At 35.0% G+C, this 22,187-nt stretch overlaps 1 protein-coding gene across 8 annotated transcripts in view; it reads right to left on the bottom strand.

Annotated features, from left to right (window-relative positions):
* Positions 1–22,187, bottom strand: part of LOC138935620 (lachesin) — a 156,840-nt gene that overhangs the window by 10,909 nt on the left and 123,744 nt on the right. For all 8 annotated transcript variants that reach the window (XM_070300318.1, XM_070300321.1, XM_070300322.1 and 5 more), the window contains 4 exons: positions 12,376–12,479; positions 9,854–10,061; positions 9,474–9,629; positions 1,196–1,324 (listed from right to left, as the gene is read on the bottom strand). In XM_070300318.1, coding sequence (XP_070156419.1) covers positions 1,196–1,324; positions 9,474–9,629; positions 9,854–10,061; positions 12,376–12,479 — 597 coding nt within the window. The remainder of the gene's footprint in view (positions 1–1,195; positions 1,325–9,473; positions 9,630–9,853; positions 10,062–12,375; positions 12,480–22,187) is intronic.

The raw sequence follows: 22,187 nt of genomic DNA, 5'->3' as shown, positions 1-22,187 counted from the left end.
CATATATCAAAGAAAACTAGTGGCTTTATTTCATTTCTAACGTTTATGAACCACGTCGAGTTTATTAAAAGTATAATATTTCCGACATCATACTTTACTGCTTCCAGCGACCGGCATTTACTAAGTTACGCGCGCCTTGCAATCGGGGAGGTATGATAAAAACGGATTTCTCTCCATCATCCTTTCTTATCATCGTTACTTGCACAGAAAAATACGCGGGTATTCTTACGCGACAATAGTCGTTTCTTTTTGAGTTTTATCTCACTCTTATCATAATACCAAAGTGCATAGTATTACGATGACAGCGTGGTTTTCGCTAATGGCATATATATACCATACACGGAGGAATCGATGGTGTCAGTGTCAAATCCAGCGCTTAATAGAATGATATTGATGCAAAATCAATATAATCCAGAATAAATAAATCCAAATTGAATATCCTCATATTGATATTCATATTGTAAATATATAACAATAAAGAAATAATAAATAAAGTCATACACACACAATTAATTTATTATAATTATATTAGTTATATTAGAATCAATATAATTATAAGTTTATATTATTGTAGAACTAATATAACTATTATAATTATATTATAATTATATCAGTAATATTGTAGTTATATTAGAATGTTATCTGTTTTTCAAGAGAGAGAGAATAATTGTAATATTAAATATAACATATTAAAATATATATTAATAAATATGTCGTAATTTTTTTAAGTATATATATTCATTCGCATACAGACGTTTTAATTTATATTTTATTATCTGATGCGATCCTTCAAAGTTTCGATTGACTCAGTTACGATACTTGCGCGCTGGAAAATAATTTCCACAAACTTTTTCAATCAGGAAAATCAATATTAAAATCGCTGACTTTGCCAACTATTGGTTTTATCTGAATTCATTAGGTTAATAGGCAGGAAGCTATTATTTTACGAATATTTCGAAATATATATATATATATATATATATATTAAATTGTATGAAAAATTTTCAATATCAATTTCTGCATTTTATTAGAAATTGTTTCATCGTGTGGACATGTAATTCTTATCTTTTATTAGAAATGACGTCCATTATGCATATTACGGTTATGTACTAAACTATGCCAGACCAAATGTTTTAAGAAATGTTCGTGCGTACAATGAGAATTCTTTGATAATGAGAGAAAATTAGTGACTTACATTGTACACGCAGCGAAACTCGCTTGCTCACGGATGGTGGAACACCATTTGAAGCTATGCATAAATAAGCGCCCATGTGAAGGCGGCTTATCTTCACGATATGCAACACTTCACCATCCACAACATTCACTGAAACATAAAATGTTCACATATATTAGCATATAAATTGCAAAAGCTTTGGGAGGATGTATTTATTATACCATTTCAACACTTCTATCAGTTTTTATTATAAGATAAAATATTTGCAAGTAAATTCTTATAAAGGAGAGAGAGAATACTGGTCATAAGCTCTATTACGAGATCTACAATTAGCAATCAGTTAACAATTAAATTTTGAATTAAACGATACTTTTTAATTAAAACGTGTGTCGCGTTGTAAATAGCAGATTGTTGAAAAACCCTCGTATTATATTCTGCGCAAAGTAATTATTATAGAATGTATAATACAATTTGATAAATACACACGACCCGTCGCAGTTGTAATTCTTCTCACGTATTAATAAGCGCATGGCGTGCCATGATAATATCAGCATTATTTCGAAACTCGCGGATATCGATAATGCTGACAAAGAAGGTAGCATGCACTGAAAGCGCGATGCGCATATGCGTTAAACTTTTATTGCATGTCGTGTGACAAAGAGCACTTTGCGCCTTCCCGGAGAGCTATTTGCATCTACGCTGCATTCATTTCTGGCATGTTGATTGATATGACTGGCGCAGATCGCACAAAGTAGAGATAGATAGGAAGCAAATTAAACTCTATAAAGGCGCAAAGAGTAAAGATAAGTTATATCAGTACTTTGTCACAAGAGTTGCTTAAACATTATAAACATATATATATAAATCTCTATTTTTTTTATACTTAATAAGTAATTCCTATAATATATTATAATTAACTAAAAATTTAGATTAAATTAATTTTAATAGAATTGAGAGAGGTAGAAGTTAGATTTTTCTCACTATTCAGTTTAAATTGATACTCAAAATTTTTCAAGAAGATACAAAGGTAAACGACATATATCGCAATGAAAAACTTATTTAAAGTTTTCTTACAATAAGGTTAAAAGCATCGTAAACGACGAGAAACTTTTTACGTTTATTTGACCTACATATATAGAAGCAATAAGATATCATGAAGGCATAAGATGATACAAGTTAACGTCTTTGAACGCATTATGCGTTTTAATGTCTAAGAATATTTTATGCGTTTCCTCTCTCCTCCTTGTGGATTTCATTAGAATTTAATTATACGTGTAACGCAAAAAGATACCACAAGAATCAATAATGCTTTTTAGATTGATAGATATAATAATATCTGTAAATTCAGATACACACATACAAAATAAATACGCGCATATATTATTGCGAGCAGTTATCACATTTGCATACTGTATTTATGCGTTCCCTGCGTAACAATTACAAGATATTAACGTCAGGTAAAATGAAAATGGCAAGCCATTAAATTCTGCTGGCCGCGCAGCTGAAGATTTCGCTGTTGAAAGAGAACGCAACACATATACATGTGATGCAGCGATGAAAGCGGTGAAAGAAATAAAGTTGTTACCCGGCCAGTAATAGAACGCGAGAGAGTGCTGAATCCATGGTAGCCAAGCCCGTGCTGCAAGCTGCGCGGCAAACCTATCTATTGTTCCATAAACAATGCAGAGTGCCGGGAGATTCTGCCAGCGGGTCGCACTTTCAGGGGGTTTTAATCAAGTAGTCCCGCAGGTCCTGTGTCGGAACTACCCGCTTACCGATTTAGTGGAAACCTTTAAAACTTTCGGCTTAATGGGAAACCGCAATATGGCCCGGTCGGACGGAATTTCAGGGCGGACGAACGGTTAGGCGGGGACGAACAAAGGAGAACGTGGACAATTATTATTTTTGGGCACGCCCAAATTTTATCGTTTTCCGTACGATCGAAGTGGCTCGATTTAACTGCGCAGGGATCCGTTTATTTCACGGTAGAACGGCGATCGATGCCAGTTAAAATTAGAATACAATATTATCATATCGCGTGAGTTCACGCGTTGTCATGTCACATTACGGTATAAATAGCACCATTAATAAAGTTATCATTGATTCTTGTGGGATTTTCATCTCGTTTTTTCTATGCTTCATATTTGTTTTGTTAATTATTAATGACGGTTTTTTCAACTTTTTTTATGATTGAATGTTGTATAAAATATTACATTAATGCTTTTTTTTTCCTCAATCAACCATATAACATACATTGTATATAACATACTATGCAGTTACAAAGAAACGCCTGTGTTATATATATATTAATAAAAATGTTTCAAAATGTTCAAGCGACATTATATTGTATATACATAGCGTCTGTAAATGATGCAAAATATTTTAGAGCTCCGTTTTAAACTGTGCACAATGCACAGAGAATGGTGGCGCGCGCACGTGGAAGAATTCCCGAAATAAATTAACGTCCGCTTGAGTCGATGCCGCGCGCGCGCGCGCGCGACGTACTTTGCATAACGTTCCCCGGCGGCGTATTCTCAGCAGCGTAAAAATAAGCGAACAGCTTACTCGAAGACGAAGTGGTAGGTTGGCCACCTATTTGGGAATTAGTACGTGATGTATTCCGACCCATAAGCGAAGGATGGGTCGTAGATATTTCATCCCGTCCCCCTTTCTCGTAGCCTTAAGTGCCCTTTTTCGCGTTATAACCGGGAGATAACCCGGGTACATTCATTCCCAAGCGAAATCCTCGGCCAACGATTATTGCCGTTAATGCATCCGCGAATGTTAGATCAGACGTACCCAAGTGATTTCTATGTATTTATTGATTGCGGAAATGTTTTAACAAGCGTGTTAACGACATGTGAAACAATATAATTATATAAAATATTAAAAGCAAATATAATTTTAGTCAATAATTTTTAAATCTATACCTTTTATGTTCTGTAATAAAATTTTGGAATTTTGTAAAAGAATGTGGTAAACACATTTTTTATTATATATGATTTGTTTATTCTCATATGAAAAATGAAAAATTTTTTCGCTCCATTCAGTAACAAACATATAGGCATTTTTGAATAAATTCACATATTAGCATCTTTGTTTGCAAACAGACATATATGACGTAAATAGTGTATGCACGCATATATAAAAGACATAAATATTTTTTAATAAATACTTATCAATATTTTATATTCAAAAAGACAAATGTTTACAGAGATATCGCAGAAAAAGATCGAATTAAAACTTGTATAAAAGACGGTCGTGAGAGAAAAATGAAGCGGCTCGTTTCTATTTTCGAATTCAGGGAATAACAACGATCGATTGTCATGAACGATTGACATCATCAGATTTGAAGGATAAATTACGTCTGTAGCGCAACATCGCGTAAAGCGAATGAAAGAGATGGGGCTCTTATATCCCAGTTTTCAGCGAGAAATTTCTCAGATAATATTGACTTCGTGATGAACGCCGCTGACTTTGCCAGCGGTTTGGAAGGCACAAAGGAACCTCAAACGGTAACGAGAAAACGTAACGTGCTTTCTCACCGCAAGCATTGGTGTCCCACCGTAGCCATCGGAACGTTCGATACCAGTTGGAGTCTGATTGTATGTGTGTGTGTGTGTGTTTGTTCTGGCATAGAACTGAGCGAGCATCGGATATGTGTGTGTATGCGCGCAAAATGAGTGCGAGAGTATAGTCGATTTTGCGCCGTGCTTTATACCCGATGCACATCGCCTCCTATTCTCCTGTACGTTCGTCTCCCTGCACACCAGCGGGAAACTCAGCTCGTTGTCAGTTTCGATTTTCCAGTCGCGTCGCGTTATGTCGGCCTTGCGTCGACAAGCCGTAGTCGCATTAACAGAGAAGTCTTGCCAGAATACTCGTGAGAGTATCGGTGACGGAAATACTCGAGACATCTCCCTCTCTCTCTCTCTCTCTCTCTCTCTTTCTCTCTTTCTTTTTATCTATCTATCTATATATCTCTCCTCGTCTTCACTTTTTCGTGGGCGCAAAACAGGTGGGCGAAAGGAGGTGTATGTGCGCAATCTATAACTTTACATATATATATTTAACGATCGGTGAACAACAGCACATATATATATATATATACATACATATATGCGTAAGAACTCGTGTATACACGTATATAATCAGTTGCGCCGCTAGATTGATCGGGAATGGAGTGTACGGACACGATGGGCAAGTAGCGATCAGTGGTGACCAAAGCAAACTCGTATATGAAAAGATGAGAGAAACCAATCGTATTTCCCGTGCACGAATCGGCGTCGACACTCATCGACGTATACGCGTTTCCATAACTATAGAAGACAGGGAGGTTTCGCTTCCCTCGTCCTTTTTCTAGTATAGGTAAACCTCCTCATCATCCATAGTATCGGAGTTGTTGCGGATGCGAATACATCCTACACTACCGTTCGCCCGCGCCAATTCAACCCCAGAATCTACCGGGACGTGGACGTCGCTGGATCGCGACATTATCGCTCTTATGAACGATCATATTAAGGACGCGAGAGTAGCGCGACAATTCGTTTCCGCCGTCCTCATGGTTTATTTGCCCTTCGTGCCTCCTCGCCGCCGGCACTCTAATTTCCCGCCCGCGCCTTCCTTTATCTTCCCCCCCCCCTCATATCCCCCTGCTGTCGTTCTTCCGCACGATCAGTTCCGGCCTGTCCGCCGGAGGTAAATCTCCCTCGTACCTGCAGATGCCTCGCACCACAACCAACACCAGTACCATCCCCAACGACGGTACCTCGATGAGCCAAGATAGTTTTGCTAAATTCGATTTGCTTTCTCATCTCTCTCGGCCATTCTTTTTCGGTTTTCTCGCTCCGAGGCGAAGTGAGGGAGCGAGAGCGAATGGGCTGGGTATACCCCCGATTCGAGAAGAAGCAAGAGAGAGACCGACAACCATCTATACTTTTTCCGAGGGTTAGAGGGTGTCTGGAGGCTATCAGGCGGGGAGTAATGGCGTTAGCCCATCCCTCGTGCCCCAGAGGCCAACACATCAGTTAGTAACGCGATCGTACGGCTCGAACGCGCACCATATTCACCACCGCGATATTTCGTCCAATTACGCCGATAATCTTCTCTCGAATGACGGATCGTCGGTTCGCCAGAAGGCGCCTATCTATGTCGATTGATATCGATTACGCGCCAATGTACGCGGCAATTTTACAAATTCATAATTGCAGATACGGAAAGAATCCGCTTTTAGAAGTATTAAAGAAATCAGAAATTTCTGAGATAAATATTTCTGCAAATTATTTTTTGTAAAAAGTTGTGTTTTTAATATCGTGAAAATATCTCCTTAATGTTTAGCTTTATAGCAATAATACTAGTGTATTGCCCTTTATTCCCTGATAATAATCACTTTAAAATCCACTTTAGGTTCTATTATACGAATAAAAAGTCTTCCCTCCTTCCCACAAATTTAATATCTCAACGAGAAGCATTTAAGTACTTGCGCGAAATCTTTAAAGGTTAATAAAAATGTCAGTTCAAAAATTTTTTAAGTACCTTAAAATATAATAAATGATTTGTGTGGTTGCAAGATGAATTTTTTAAATAGAAAATATTATAGAAAAATACAAAGTAGATGTTATTGGAAACGAGGCAGTTTAGGTATGTAAAGAAATGATATATGTAATGGCTTGCCATAAATAAAATATTCATAGCTTCTAGATGTTAAACCTCTCAACACTCGTGTGTTATACGCGCTGCGCGCGAACATAAAAGTTTATTACTTTTTTAAGATAGCAATGTTATAAAACGTCAATTCATATAATTTTAGCTATTATTTCACAAATTCTCTATAATTAAATGTTTTTAAAATAACAAATGTGTTTATTACACACGTATATTTATTACTCTAATTTAAAATCACTACATAAGGCTTACAAGCTTTTTCTTCCCTACGGTATCGGATTTTTCTATTACATTCGTGTTCAACGACCATCTTCCATTTACGATAAAATTATTGTACCTTCATACAACTTTGTATCTTCGAATGCATCGCGAAATAATGATCGAACGACAGCGGTAAGAGATGCAATTTTTCTGATGTGATGCTTAATAAATGATTCTGAAGCACACGTGCTTTTACCAGAATTTACGGTATAAACCATTGCTATGTTCGTGAAATAAATTTGCCTTCAGTCAAACTAATTGAAGATGCTTCTCTAGGAAATTATAAAACGCGCTTTCATTGATAATACTGCGAATTAATATTACATTTATCTCATTATGCATTATTTCTTATATTATAATGAAGAAAAGGCGCTAATAGACATAAATAAAATTGTATTTTATATTTTCTTCTTTTTTATTCTCTAGCTATCATATTAATTTCTATTTTTAACATTACTAATTTTAATAGACTTCAGTGCAGATAACAATACGGCCAATAATATAAAATATCCATATCGCAGCATAAAATAAACCATTTATAAAAGGAAAATTGTATATATGTGTGTGTGTAAAGTTATACACAATAAAAAATAATATAAGGTACAATAACACAATCGCAATTTTGTTATTTATTCTCTGTCTACTCTGTAAGAGTTGTATAGAATAATTGTTTTAATTATAATTAATTTTAACAACAATGCCAAATAAAATGGCATAAATAAACATAAATACAAAGTAAATTATATGAATTTATCGGCAAAAGCATACACACATGCTAATTTAGTCTTAATATATTATATAAAAAGTTTCCCTAAAATCGAATGTATTTTGTCGAATCTCACAATAAATCACGCATCACTTTGGCGGTAGATAATTAGTCGATCAAGTTAGTCACGCTATTTTTCCATATCAGAACGCGACATCCATATTTATCAGTAACAGTTTATACGGTCAGCTTAGTATAGGATAGTGGTTTACGATCTGACGATCCTCTCCGAACGCCGACGTGACCTATGCCTGGAGGGCAATGAAAATTTAAATTAGCGTAGAAATTAAATCCAGCCTTTATTGAGAGGAAACGCTTCCGGAATCTGCAGACAGTTTGACGTCTCGCTTTTCTGTATCCCGGCCAACGGACAGAATTGTATTTTTATAATTAGTAACCAAGAGAATAATTAGCATCGATCAAGACGGGCCTAAGTAAGTTATTTTCACGATATTGAAACGACAAGAATATATCACACCAGCGCTATTATAGATTCATTATTTATGTCCGAGTCACGTAATTATTCGCCTTTCCCACAGCAAGAACTAACATTAATCAATGAGTTCTTTGCTTATATTTCATGCTTAAATTAAAATATATCACTTGTATTTTGCAGAATTTTTAAATTAATTATTATTATTATTATTATTAGATGGCGTTAGGAACTCGAAAGCTCATTGCCGCAAATACCAAATCCCGCCAATGTTCCCGTCCCTGAGCAAGATCCCTCCATTCGCAACCCTCGTACCCCATTTCGTTAAAAAACTGAGATCAAAAGATACGAGTATAAATATCTCGAGGAACTCTTAATATGAAATAAGAGAATTTTATATATTCGTGCAGAAATCGAAGAAACTTTATCACATAGCGTACCTATATCTTTATATGTATTGATCTTAGCACCTAGTTGCAAACTGCAACTGCACTCTTGGATATATTACAGTATAGTTTGGCGATATGCAGTGGTTATACCGCGCACCTGAATAATTGCGTTCTGGCTGTGATTTACTCGACCAAATAATTCAATCGTTAAATCACAGCGCTAGTGAATAGACGACACCGGCTTAGATTTTATAGTTGTATATATATATTTTTCCGCATATAAAAATATATTATCTCTACAAATAAAAAATATATAATCTTTCATAATATTGTTAATAATGTAACTTTATTTCTTGGTAAAAGAATAATCATACAATATCAATCTTAATAAAATTGCTCGAAAATTGCTAAAATTGCATGTTATTTGAGATATTTTAGTCAGGATATCGGGATACGCTATTAATAAAGTCATGGGAGCAGAAGTATTTATAAACTTTTTAAGTTTAACAATTTTGTAATGTGATACTTTGTAATCGTATCGTCATTGGTCATAAAAAATGTAACTTGCGACTAATATGCAAATGTGATGTATATATTTGAGGATATCAATTTAAAATCGAACAATCCAGTATTATTCGCTATTCGATCGCGATATCGATCGGTACATTCCTCGACGGTGTAATGAAAGCGATGACTATTTTATATCCGGCCTTAATTTTCGAAAATAATCATTTTAATCCGTTCGATTATTCATATAAATCATAGTAAATTATGATTGGAACTCACCACTTTCGCCATTATAATTTATATTCTTGCCATCCTCCCGCCGCCACATAACGTAAGGTTCCGGATATCCGGTCGCTTTACACGTCAACGTCACGTTGGAAGCTTCGCGGACCACCATGTCAGTGCTGGTCTCTTTAGTAATAATCGATGGTGGTACTGCGACATAAACGATAGAAAAATTTTATTTTTAAGATGGTTATATTTATGCGGATTTCATGTGAATTCTTTAGACACTAATAATCACTGACATATATTCAACATATATATATATATATATATATATATAATTTTTTAAATGATTTTAATAAGTACAAGTAACTTTGAATACAAATAAAGAGTATACATATATCAAAGAAGATTTTGCTCGAATTATTACTCACCTACAACTTGTACGTAACCCTGACGACTTTTCATGGGATCCGTATTCACCTGGCACATGTACCATCCACGATCGACTTCTTGTACGTCCTTTATATGAAGATACCACGAGCGGTGATCATTGTATGTTAGCGAAATTCGTGGATTCTGAGTAATTACATTCTGATGAATCGACAATATAGTTTGTGTGTCAACGCGCACCCATGCCACCTAAAACAAACGCCAGAACGCATTTTTCTTAATATCAAAAATTATTGCTTAATATATATGTATTTTTTATTTCTATTCTGTTCTATTTATGGTAATAAGATATAGAATTAATTGCAGTATATAAATGCTAAATAACGAAATAATTAGATAAACATTTATTAATTTATAAATTAAAAACTGTGAGCTTATTATTTTTAATTGAAATATATATATTGTATATATATATATATATATTTTTTTTTTTTTTTTCAAAAATAATGTATCCCACACAGACAATTCAATAAAAAAATATCTTTTATAGAATCTCGAGAAAAAAAGCCAGTATGACAATATAAATATATCCTTCTCTTATCAACAATTTTGGGATAGTTCGGTGATTTTATATTTCTTTTTATTGAACTATCTCTTCTTTTTTTCTTTTTATTTAACCTAATAATCGAGCAAGGTTGTATTTTTCAACCTTTACAAGGATCTCGAAGAACTCTAACGGAGACTTAGAACTACTTACTCTTCTTCCTAACACTGACTCTCACACACTTCCGTCATTGAATTTCCGATATAGGCAAGAGGTTTCTTGAGCATGCAAAACATGTCTGAAGTCTCGCGAATTCTACAGTATAATTTCCACCGCGAGTACAGCTCGAGTATGTTTCGTGTTTCCAATACTACGAGAGTATCGCTCGTAAGAAAGATCAGCTTATCTCTCGCGAATATTTTAGGTCTCACTTATATACAATATATATATATTTATATACACGCAACTACGATGGGTAATATGCAAAGATATTTTTTTATATTAATTTTATATAAGTATAAATATATATTTATATAGTTTAATATTTTTTTATTAACGCATTAAAATTAAATTTTTAAATCCAATGCTTAAAAAATACTATAATATATGTATATATAATATAATTCCTCTAAATAAAGAGTATGAGCTATATTATAAGCTTAAAATTTTTCACCTTTGATGCACAGAAATATTTAATGCGCTTTTCCATAATATAGAAGTTTTTTGATTAAATAAAAATGAATGCGTATCAGAATCAAAATGCCGTCGAAAGAAAATTTGTAAATGCGAAACATGCTTTCTCCTCGGAATGCACGGTGAATGCCGAGAGCACAAAAACTCATCGAATGACGAGGATATAAATCTTTCAGTTCTCATTAAATTTTCAAGCGACGAATGGCGAATACCTTGCAGATTATATTACATATAGCAAGGAACATTCCTGAAATACGCTTAAAGAAAATGTATGAATTGAATTTAACTCGTTTAATAAGAAATGAAGAAATCCGCGACGCGAAGGGCAAGTGGGTGAAGGAAGAAAAATAGAGTTAGTTAGGTCGCAAAATAATATAGAATAATTTATAAACTTCTACTTGATTCTGATCACCATCTTGAGAAAGAAGGAACGTATTATTAGCTTACGCTCTCTTTTCCTTGCGAATTGCATTGTATCCAGTAAGTGTTGTCGCTACTCAGCAGAACGAATTGTATCCCATTGTTACGTCATCTCAATTAACTGAAGGAAAATGAAGCAATTATGCAAGGCCTTTGATAACGGTACGTAAACTAAAACCGTCCAATTCGCAGTCTACGGACCATAAACGCCGTAGGGATTTCAGCAGATATTATCTTCGTTTAATTTGTGCAAGCGCTTCTCTACGAAACGGCAAGAAAACTTCGAATCTTATTCGATGGCAATTTGCACGAAAATACTATCTTAGCGATAACATTGTTTAATTTTATATATTATAGTCATATCTATATTAATGTGCAGCAAATAAGACGCATTAGTTACGTCTTTACTATATATGAGATGTCTGCTAATATTAGATTTTTTTTCTCCTATTCCATATCTACTTTAATCTACGCTTTTATCTTGCGCATGATATGAATTAAGCAAAAAAATAATAATGCAAAGAACAAAAAATAGAGTCGAAAAGAATGGAGACTATGACATTTTCGATTATAACTATAGCATATATGTATAAATACGTGACCTCAATTTTTCTGAATATTTCAATCGATGGACCTAATTCAACTCGGCGAGAATACGAATAATTATACGATAACGGCGTTCTATATGTAATTCAACGAAAACGAAGAGGTAATTTCACATTTCAGGTATATCACTTTATAATATCACAAAAGCTTTTTCATTAAGTCTTTGAATAATTAAAATCAATCAATATATAGCGTAAAAATAATTTCGATAATTATTGGACGATAACAACATCCCGTATGACGTTTGGCATTCGCATACATGAAATAATAAAGACAAAGAAGTGAGTTAATTTATAGTACCTTATAATGTCGTAGGTTATCCACCACGCAAGCAAGCAAAGCATCACGTCCCACGCTCACTGTCACGTTTTGGATTTCCTCGGCGAATCGGGGTAAATCGGCGTCTGTAACAATAATATAGACATTTAAAATAATTAAAATAATCAAGTAGGGAATAAATTATTAAAACATAATATTTATTTTTTCATTTTTGTGTCTATTTTCTCTGTTTTAAATTATTAATTATATTAATATAAGACATTATATTGTAAATTCTGCCAAGTACTTAAAGATATGTATGTCACGTGCAAGAAGTATGGACATTTTTTCAGAGAAAAAAAACTAATTTTTAAGTCTTAAAGTGAGTTGCAACGATTGCATGAGATAATATATTTAATCAAAGCAAATAATTTGCTGTTTTCTTCTAAAAATTATAAATTGTACATTTTGTGTGTACATATATGCGTATATGTAGACAAAAGTAAAAAAATATTTCTAATTTGAAAATCAACATAGTCCTTGTTACGTTGATGCCAGTATATGTTTATCATAGTCTGTTAAATTACTTTTGCGCCTCGGGCATTATAAACATTAATTTTTCTCTAAAATAGAATCCAGCGTAAATTAATTAATAAATAAGCTTCTATTATTCATTTACATTTTTTATGCATTACTTTGCGTGGAAACAATTAATATTCATTGCTGAATAATTGTATAACTGCGAGATAAAATATTAATTATGAAAAGATTTAAAGAGATGTTATTGAAACAAATAAATAATAAATAATAATATCTTTTAAATTTTTGTGGCTTATTTTTCATAAAATTGAGATGATTTTTGATAATAATAATAATTATTTTATAAATTGGTTTTTGACAATTCTCAAATTAGACAAAATTTATTCATCAAAATTTTATTTAAGATGCTGACCTAAATAATTTTACATCATTGTTAATATTGTACATTAAATATTATTCGTATTAGATTCACAGATTCAATTTTATTAAGAAGGAATGGGTAAGAATATTACAGCATCAATAATTATTCACATGATATCGCTCATGTTAATAAATGTTCCTTTCTGCTACGCGCCATGCGTCTGATCAAGATAAATCTGTCGCAAGCTAAGCACTTGATTAATCACTTCGACTATTATTCACTTACGTATGTTTGATGCTGGCACGCCAGCACGTATGCCTAGACAATACATCGTTCGACCTGATTGCGGAGTTATTATCATTAGAGTAATACAACGAGTTGAGAATTCAGGCCGGTCTCCCTTAAAAGCTTTTATCTTCGTTAATGTCTTTACGATGTCCCGAGCATCTGAATTATTTATGGGTACAAAGAACTCGCGGAGAACGGGAAACAGAAGGATAGAGGGGAGAAAGCAAAATCAGAGGAGGGGAAGGGAAGACAAAATATCGTAGAAGGAATAGAGCGAAAAATAGAACAGGGAGAGAAAAGCTTCGAGATAAGTTTGAATTACTTTTAAGTCTTTTAAGCGCGACAGCTCGGATACAGGACAGCGTTAATTACGTCCCCAAGTGCTTTATTATAAAACACTTCGCAGTGTTAATTGTCGCGCCTACGGTGACAGAGAATGAAAAAACGAGTTACGCGCTTGGAGCAACTCGAAATTCATTGCCGCAGTAAAATGTCAGAATAAATGGTTTTGTAAATTCCATTCTCCCTCTTTCTTCCCCTCCCTCTCTCTCTCTCTCTCTCTCTCTCTCTCTCTCTCTTTCAATCTCACTCTCTTTCTCTCTCTGTCCCGTTCTCTTTGCTAAAGTTAAGATGAGGATTATACTGCAAACATCGGGAAGAAAGAGATTGAAAACTTTTAATATGGCCTAAAATCTTTCCATCTTGGATCATTATTGAGAGATATTTTTCTCAGTTTGATGAATAATTAGACTGTTAAATTTTGTTCTGAATCTCTTTAATGTTAAATAAGTAAGCTTGTTATCTCGTTTTATTGACGAGAGAACGTGTAACTGTTCTTAGCTCTAATACGGTAAATTTCATACGTTCATCAACGAAATACGCCATCGTCATAATGCCGATGGCCGTCACAGCATTCAACGTGTTAATGATAATGAGAGTGAGAATCGAGTAAAACCGCTGGAATTCGCAAGCACGTCCTTCGAAAGTCGTTATCAAACTGATTAACGAGCTTTGATTAAGGTAACCCATGTGTCGGTATAGCACGGAGCGCTTAATAACATGACTCAGCTCCGCACGAGAAAGACACAATACATTACATACTAGATATATCGTGAATTTCGTGCATAACAGTCCACAGTTAATGAATATGAATTTCTGCCATTGCATGTACCTGCGAACAGCTTTGGGATAGGTATTTAATAGGAGCACGCTCGCATATTCGCGCATTATATAAACGGATATAACGATAATTATACAATGCGTAAGAGCTCTAAAACATGTAAGAGATATTTATTATTTTATGTAAATTTAAAATACTTTAATAATTACATAAGTTTGAAGTACGAAATGTCCAGTGAGACGCAAATTATCTAGCGTATTTTTTTATTTTGTTAATAATAAGAGAAGCGAGATATATATATATGGACCGTTTATTTTGAAAGTGGTGCAAGTCCATTTTCTTTTGTTTCGAGAAAATTAAATGTTAGCAGATCTGACAATTAAAAAATATAGGTTAATTATGTGAAGTCTGGGAATGTTTGTACTAATTTATCAATATGTAATTTGATTATATAAATTTCTTTTAGGCGAATTTAACTAAAATAATATATATTTCCAGGCTGCAAATGGACTTACACCACTTTCATAATTAGTCAATTGTAAATATCATTTAATTTCAATTTTGAAATAACAAATATCACTTAAAATATATTTCATATTAATCCAATTTTGTTTATAAATAATAACATGAAATAAAATAGAATTAGTATTTTTTATTTTGAACGTTAATTATATTTATATATTGTTAAACTTAACACAAGATATTGGTATTATTAATTATTTATGCTCTTCATGTGGCAGTGTTTTGAAATATTCATGATGCACAGGAGGTATATAAGGTAATAGCTGCTGCATATCCTTATATTTTTCGTATGTAATAGGCCTGGCATCGTGATGGAAATTGGACTTACACCACTTTCATAATCAATGGTTACGCAATTTCTTTTACCGGCCAATTTTAAATTGAACAAAGCATTGGCATTTTTTAAGATATTAAATACTAACTAGTTATAAACAAAAAGTTTACACTAAATTAAGCATAAATTACGTCATATCTCATTTTTTTAAAAAAAGGACTTACACCACTTTCAAAATAAACGGTCCATATGTATATATATATTATACGAGATTACACAAATATTTATATATTTTGAGTATATTTCTCTAGAACGGAGACATGTTCCACGATATCAACAGATTAAACTTCAAAATCCTATCAGCGATAACTGCGATAAGGAACGTCGCTTTTAATCCGCGATGTTCACGTCTCATCTCTCGCTCGACATTATCGTACATATCGCAGGGGAAATCGCGTCTTCGTATTTCAAGAGTTCCGACTCAAAGGCGGCCTTATTTTCTCGTTAAAGAACGATTTAACGAGAAACGAAATTAAGGGTCGCGCTTCTTGCCTCAGAGGCAAACCCCTGCGTCTGTCTATCCACTTTTCCACGGCGTACTTCGGTATTTTCTTAGCACACTTCATCACCTTTAACCGCGTCGGAAACCGCAATGGCATTGGCAGCAGACTTTGGTGCCAAAGGTGATTCAATGGTTTCTCATTAAGTTTCTGTCTTACTTTGTCTGCTTCCTTTGCTTTTTGTTGTTTTATTGCCGTAGTTTATACAATAATAATTACTCTGCGACAGACACAAAGAAATTACGGATTTCGCATAACACGTGGAACTCCTTCATTATCCAATTTGATTGTAACACATAAATTAGATTAGATTTTTGCATTATATTGAACATTAATTTATCAAATTGCAATAAGTAATGTTTTTTTTTTTTTTTTTTTTTTTTTGTAATATCACGCACATACACATGTGTAACTGGATTTCAAGTAAAAAAACTCTTCAAACTTTTGCAAACTTTGTTCTTGCTATCTTGTTACGTGTTCTGATTTTTAATATAACATTCAAAATTATTTATTATTAATAAATTTATTATTAATTTACATTAAAAATGTTAATTTTAAATTTACATACATATGAATCTTAAAAGGAGAAAGTTTATATATACAAATTATCTAAATTTTCCATATCATTCCGAAAAGTAGATGATTATTCAAATAAAAAAAAAAAAAGATTCCGTTATAATTTATATATATACATACTCATATATTTTACAACACATACAAATTTAATAGAAATGCGGATGGTATTTGTAGTAAAATTGAGAATTATATAAGCACAATTTATATTATTGTATAATACTGCAGTTTGATTTGTATTTTTTCTCCCGTAAAAAATTGCGTATGCAGCTCGATATTTATATGTAGAGTGTGACACAAATATTCTGTTATATCACATACGCGTTACGCAACGGTTCTATCACGGGATACGATTGCGTGAATAGGTATGGTAACTTTTATTGTGCAAACTATCATAAATTCCCGCAAAATTTCATTTCGAAACTACACCTCACTTGCCGACCGTGCCGACTGTATCTGCATTTTGCAGCGAACCGCGACGGAGAATCGCGAGCGAATCGAGCATCGAGAGCAAAACTATTTCGTCGAGGCGTGCGGGAAGAAGTTAACAGTTGGACCGGCCATTTCCGCTAGGTATTTCGATCAAGCAAGATCTTACGCGAGATTGCCGATTGTTCTATGCGCTATTTCAGACGGTTGTCGTGTGGGCGAGGGGGTGAGAACCTCCCCCATTGAGAATGCGCGACATTCGAGAAACAGTTAAGGCTACATGACGTTCGTACGGCCCTACCTATCCGATGGAAAGCTCCTCTCAATAGGGAATAATAAACTTTTACTGCAAACTATTTCAATGAAATTCACACTGGATGTAGGTTTTCTATAACGGTAAAGAGGATGCGACGACAAAACGGTGCTATAATAACTGTCTCCGATTTGATCACAATTTCATTGCGACGAAACTGTCGTAGAAGTCATCGAGAGAAACTATAATTGGAGTTATTTGTAATGAAACATAAATTATTTTAAAAATTAAAAAATTTATGTGATTATATCAGATATTCGCTTTTATTTTCATTCTATATATAAAATGAAGCGTAAAAACGTTTTAAATAGAAATTTAGCAACGCACGATATCGCTAAAAGAATTTTTTTTTTAAATATGAATACAAATATTTGATAAAAGTGTAATACAAATATGAACATTCACACCGATACTGCGAATCGATTTGTTCGCGCGCTTTGACAAGTCTTTCAGATAAGAAAATCTTCGGCAAGTCGAATAGTTCGAACATAAAACTCGTAAGGATTTACCTGAAATGAAGTTAGAGTTTATTGGTTTACTGAAGTAAACGGAAAAGGACTTGTGCGAAACGTGCTCAATAATCCGTGCCACGAGATTATCCGAGAGCTGGCAGCGTTTCTTTCGACGTGCTTTTACCCTCGCAGCTTCGCGCGGAAATCACGATGGAATTTTAACAAGTTACAGCTTGTGCTCGGGTAGCTTGCTCGGAAAATGCACAAAGACTTATGAAAGTCATGAGTTTCCTCTCGGAGTAAGCATTGTCGTTCTTCCGCCTCGTTCCACGACAAGTATTATGTACCAAGAGGTAAACACGAGATGTGAACATACCTGTATTAAACATAGATATCGATAAAAATATTCTTGTACAAATATTGATAAAAATTAAAATTGCTACTTTAGCAAATTTATGCTTGAAAAATTGATATGAGAAATAACTTTTAATTATATCAATAGAACGACAGAATTGCATTTTAGAATTTGAAAGATTTCGAGATTTTCTCTCTGGTTTTTCTTGATTAATAAACTCCTTTTTCTCTGATATTTGTAAACTAAAATACCGACTGTAATTGCGACAGAAAAGACAGAAATAAGAAAACCAATATGCATAAAAAGAAAAACATCACTAATTTTCTTTCTTATACTTTTAATATGAAACCTGATGACACGCATTAAAATATTAATAAATTTTATAAATTAATAGATTCTTTTAAACTTTCTATTTGCATTTATCGCAGAAAAGTTTCAATTGTCCACTTCAACGACGATATTAGTTATTTTCTCGCGATTTCTATATTTCTGCAGAACTATTGTAAGCAGTCTGGGTTTCAAAGTCGTCATATTTCAGGATTTAATCCTACAGGAAATATATTAGCGCTGCAACGTCGAGCGATAAATCAGGCAATAAAGGAAAGCTCGATGAAGAAAAGAGGTTGGATAAAAAGAAAATAACAGGGCGAAGAAAGTGATCTTCATTATTTTTAAGAGCACTCCAGAGGCACGGCTGGGAACCGCTAAGGGTGCCGTGTAACACACATATATATATATATATATATATATATATATATATATATATATGTGCCTTTGAAAGTACTGCGGAAAGGGTGACTGCGACAAAAAATACTCGGCCAATATTTCTAATATTCTTGCCCCGATTCTGCCATCCCTCGCACTGGTGAATTCACTTTGCGCTCGGAGAAGGAGAATATGACCGCGGGGCCAATCAAGGCTGGACGACGACCGAAGCTGGAAAGTTTTGCATGAAATTAACGTAGGAAAAATTACTGCTATTACCGGCGGTCTCACACCCGTACGTGCACGGTAAGTCGGACGGAAGTGGTAAGAGCGAGGATCGTGGCGGACCGAGAGGGGTGGAGAGAAGGGTGAACGGTCGGGCTATAATTATAAATGTGGCCGTGACTAATTCAATTTTCCCCATCTGGTAGCGATTTGCAGAGGCAGAATAACTATGGGAAACGCGAGACTGCGCTGCGATGAGAACGACGACGCGCTGGATAATAGCTGCAGGAAGTGTCGTCTGGTACCACAGTAAGATAGGTAATAGAGGTAAAAGAAAAGACAAAGGCGCCAGTAGCGCCTTCCCAAGGTATAACGTAGTCGGCTGAGTAAATAAGTTCCGTTTAAATGTAATATCCCGTTGAATTGTAACGCCTCGGGGTTATCGCGACTGCCATCATCGTCCTCGAAATCTGATACGCACACACTTGGCAGGTCGATACAGCGCCAGTTACTTAACGTTTACTAACCATTCACCATTCGCAGGATCACCCCTTCCGTCTTGTTCCCTCGTATCTTTCTCTCTCTCTCTCTCCTTCTCTCTCCGCTTCCCTCTTTTTGTCTCTCATTTTTAGCCCGCTGTCAGAAATTTCGACAGGCAAAATACCGTGGAAACGGGAAACACCGTTCGCCGCAACGATAAAGAAACGAAAACTTCATTCCCGGATCTCACCCGTCTCTCTTACGTTCGTTGACTCGTCGTATTTTATTCTTAACGCTTCTCTCGCCTCTCTAGCGCGTATTCCAAAATGACGCCGTGCCTCGTGCATATTCTGTGGCAACGTGAAGCCGTGAGCTACGCGAAGGAAATTATTTTATTTCGCACTTCGAAATATCACCCTGCGCGGACTCATTCATATTCATGCCCGCGCCTGAGCGCTTCGTCTCCGAAATGTGCCGTGTCGGTGGTCGTGCCGGTTAGTTTAAGATTCAAGCACGATCTTCTTATTCAGCCTAACTCCGTCCCTTATTCCCTTATCGTCTTTGATTTTGTCTCTTAACGAGGTCAAATATTACTTGCAATATGGTATGTCCGCTTCGCGCAAAGTTAGAGATATTCAAATTTTGCGTGTCGTTTTTTCGTAGCAAAACAATGTAAATTATTATTACACGGTCAAAATAAAAGATATAAATTATTGCTTTTCTATTTTAACGTATCAATTTACATCACTGCAATATGATCTCATACTCGTTAATTTTAAGGATTGTTAAATTGTAACAAAATATTATTAAAATATATATTTTTTTTTATTAGAAACAAGCATCGAAAGGATTCTTTGGTAATAAGATACAAAAGAATGTTATATCATTAATATAAATTACTTTTCACAAACATGTATATAAAATCTGTGTCATCATTTTTAATCGTTATATTACCAGTGTGTGAGAATGGTATCTGCTAACTTTGTTTACATCGTTATTCGTACATTATGAGATGACAATCAGTTCATCTCCGCAAATTACAATCGGATCTTATTCAGTTGTTATTCAGAATGCGAGGTTACAAATCTAATTGTCTCACGACGAGCAAACTCTATACAAATAATGCCATCTTCTTGGTTTATCTAAACAACCCCAACTACCCACATTGCCCGCTTAACGCAAGCGACTCGGTTGATTAGGGTGCAAACGAACCGTAAGCATTAAATTATTCATCATCCGTTCTACAGTCGAGACAGTTAATTGACAGTCTAGTTGGTATCCGATTAGTTTACGTTATTAATGCGATATGATTAAAACTTTTTTGGGTCACGCTATAAAATGAATTCGCTTCACCTCGGTTAAAATTCGATAACGGCGGCTACACGAAGTTATTTCAGTCCCTATCCTCATTATTATACGTGATACACGATGATCAAAGTCTATATTTTGGTAATCAGTTATAACGAAAGAAATAAATAAGTGTAAAATAAATATAACGCACAGTCCTTTTTATTTTTTCGCAAGTATACTTTATTGTAATATATAGTATCTTGTAATGTTCTTTTTTTTTTAATTAAAAAAAAAGATGATATGTAATTATTTGATATTAAATATTTCTCATATAATCTCTTTGCTCAAAATGTTGGTCAACTTTTCGATATAGAATATCTTGTAAAATCGATTTCGACTAATATTTTAGACTCTATTCGTGTATACGTATAGCATATATACTATATTAACACCGTGTGCAATACAACACAACAAACAAACACGTCTATATTAAAAATCTCACGAGAAATCTACGTAGGACAAAATATCGTAAAGAAATGTCACCTCCGTTCGGAGCGAAGTGTAAGGCTTGTCGCTTCTTTTCCCGGGGAATTGGTCAGATCGTAAGATTTCCCGAGTGCCCATGTTACCGATTAGCCTGGACGCATACGACGGCAGGGAATCGCGTTCCGGGAGATTTCTCTTCGTCGAGGAAACAAGTGGAGTGGGAAAACGGACGGAAAGGAAGGAAGGAAGGAAGGAAGGAAGGAAGGAAGGAAGGAAACGTCGAACGCGGGCGTAACGCGATAGACTTCTCTCTAGGAACACGAGAGATTGTAGGGGTGGTAGAGGAACAGGGGGGAGGCAAGTCGAGCGGCGGCGCGTAACACCATTGTGACGAATGATTCGCGCGTGTTCCATCGAACACCATCGACATTGCGACCAGCGCGCGCGATGCCTTCTGTCCCGAAGCTGGCGAGGCACACGGCTTCGGAATCACGGATGTCGGCGATATCGATCGGGCGCGAAACGGGCAAATAGAAGGGGTTGCGAAGGGAACGGGGCGGGGAGGAAGGACCACTTAGAGAGCCATCGCATACCGAAATTTTCTCTCTCCGCACGGAGATTTTTGTCGCGGATTTTTGCGAACAAAAAGACGGAGCTGAAAATCCTGCCGAGGCTATGGAGAATCAAAGAGAACCGTAAATAGTGACAGCGGACGATATGGGTGAGCTAGAGGATAGACGAGTGGGCGGATGCAGCGGAGATTTCATCCGGCTTTTGTGACGCGACTGATACATTTTTATCTCATGTCGGGTTTCGTCGACCGTGTGCTCGAATTGCTTTTAACCGGGCGTGCTCGTTTGATATCGACCGATAAGACATAT

This window comes from Polyergus mexicanus, unplaced genomic scaffold, assembly GCF_030449975.1.
Source record: "Polyergus mexicanus isolate NDT 795.1 unplaced genomic scaffold, iyPolMexi1.0 SCAF_8, whole genome shotgun sequence".
NCBI classification, from domain to species: Eukaryota; Metazoa; Arthropoda; class Insecta; order Hymenoptera; family Formicidae; genus Polyergus; species Polyergus mexicanus.
Note: the sequence above shows the minus strand (reverse complement) of the source record. Positions and strands in the feature narration are given on the sequence as shown.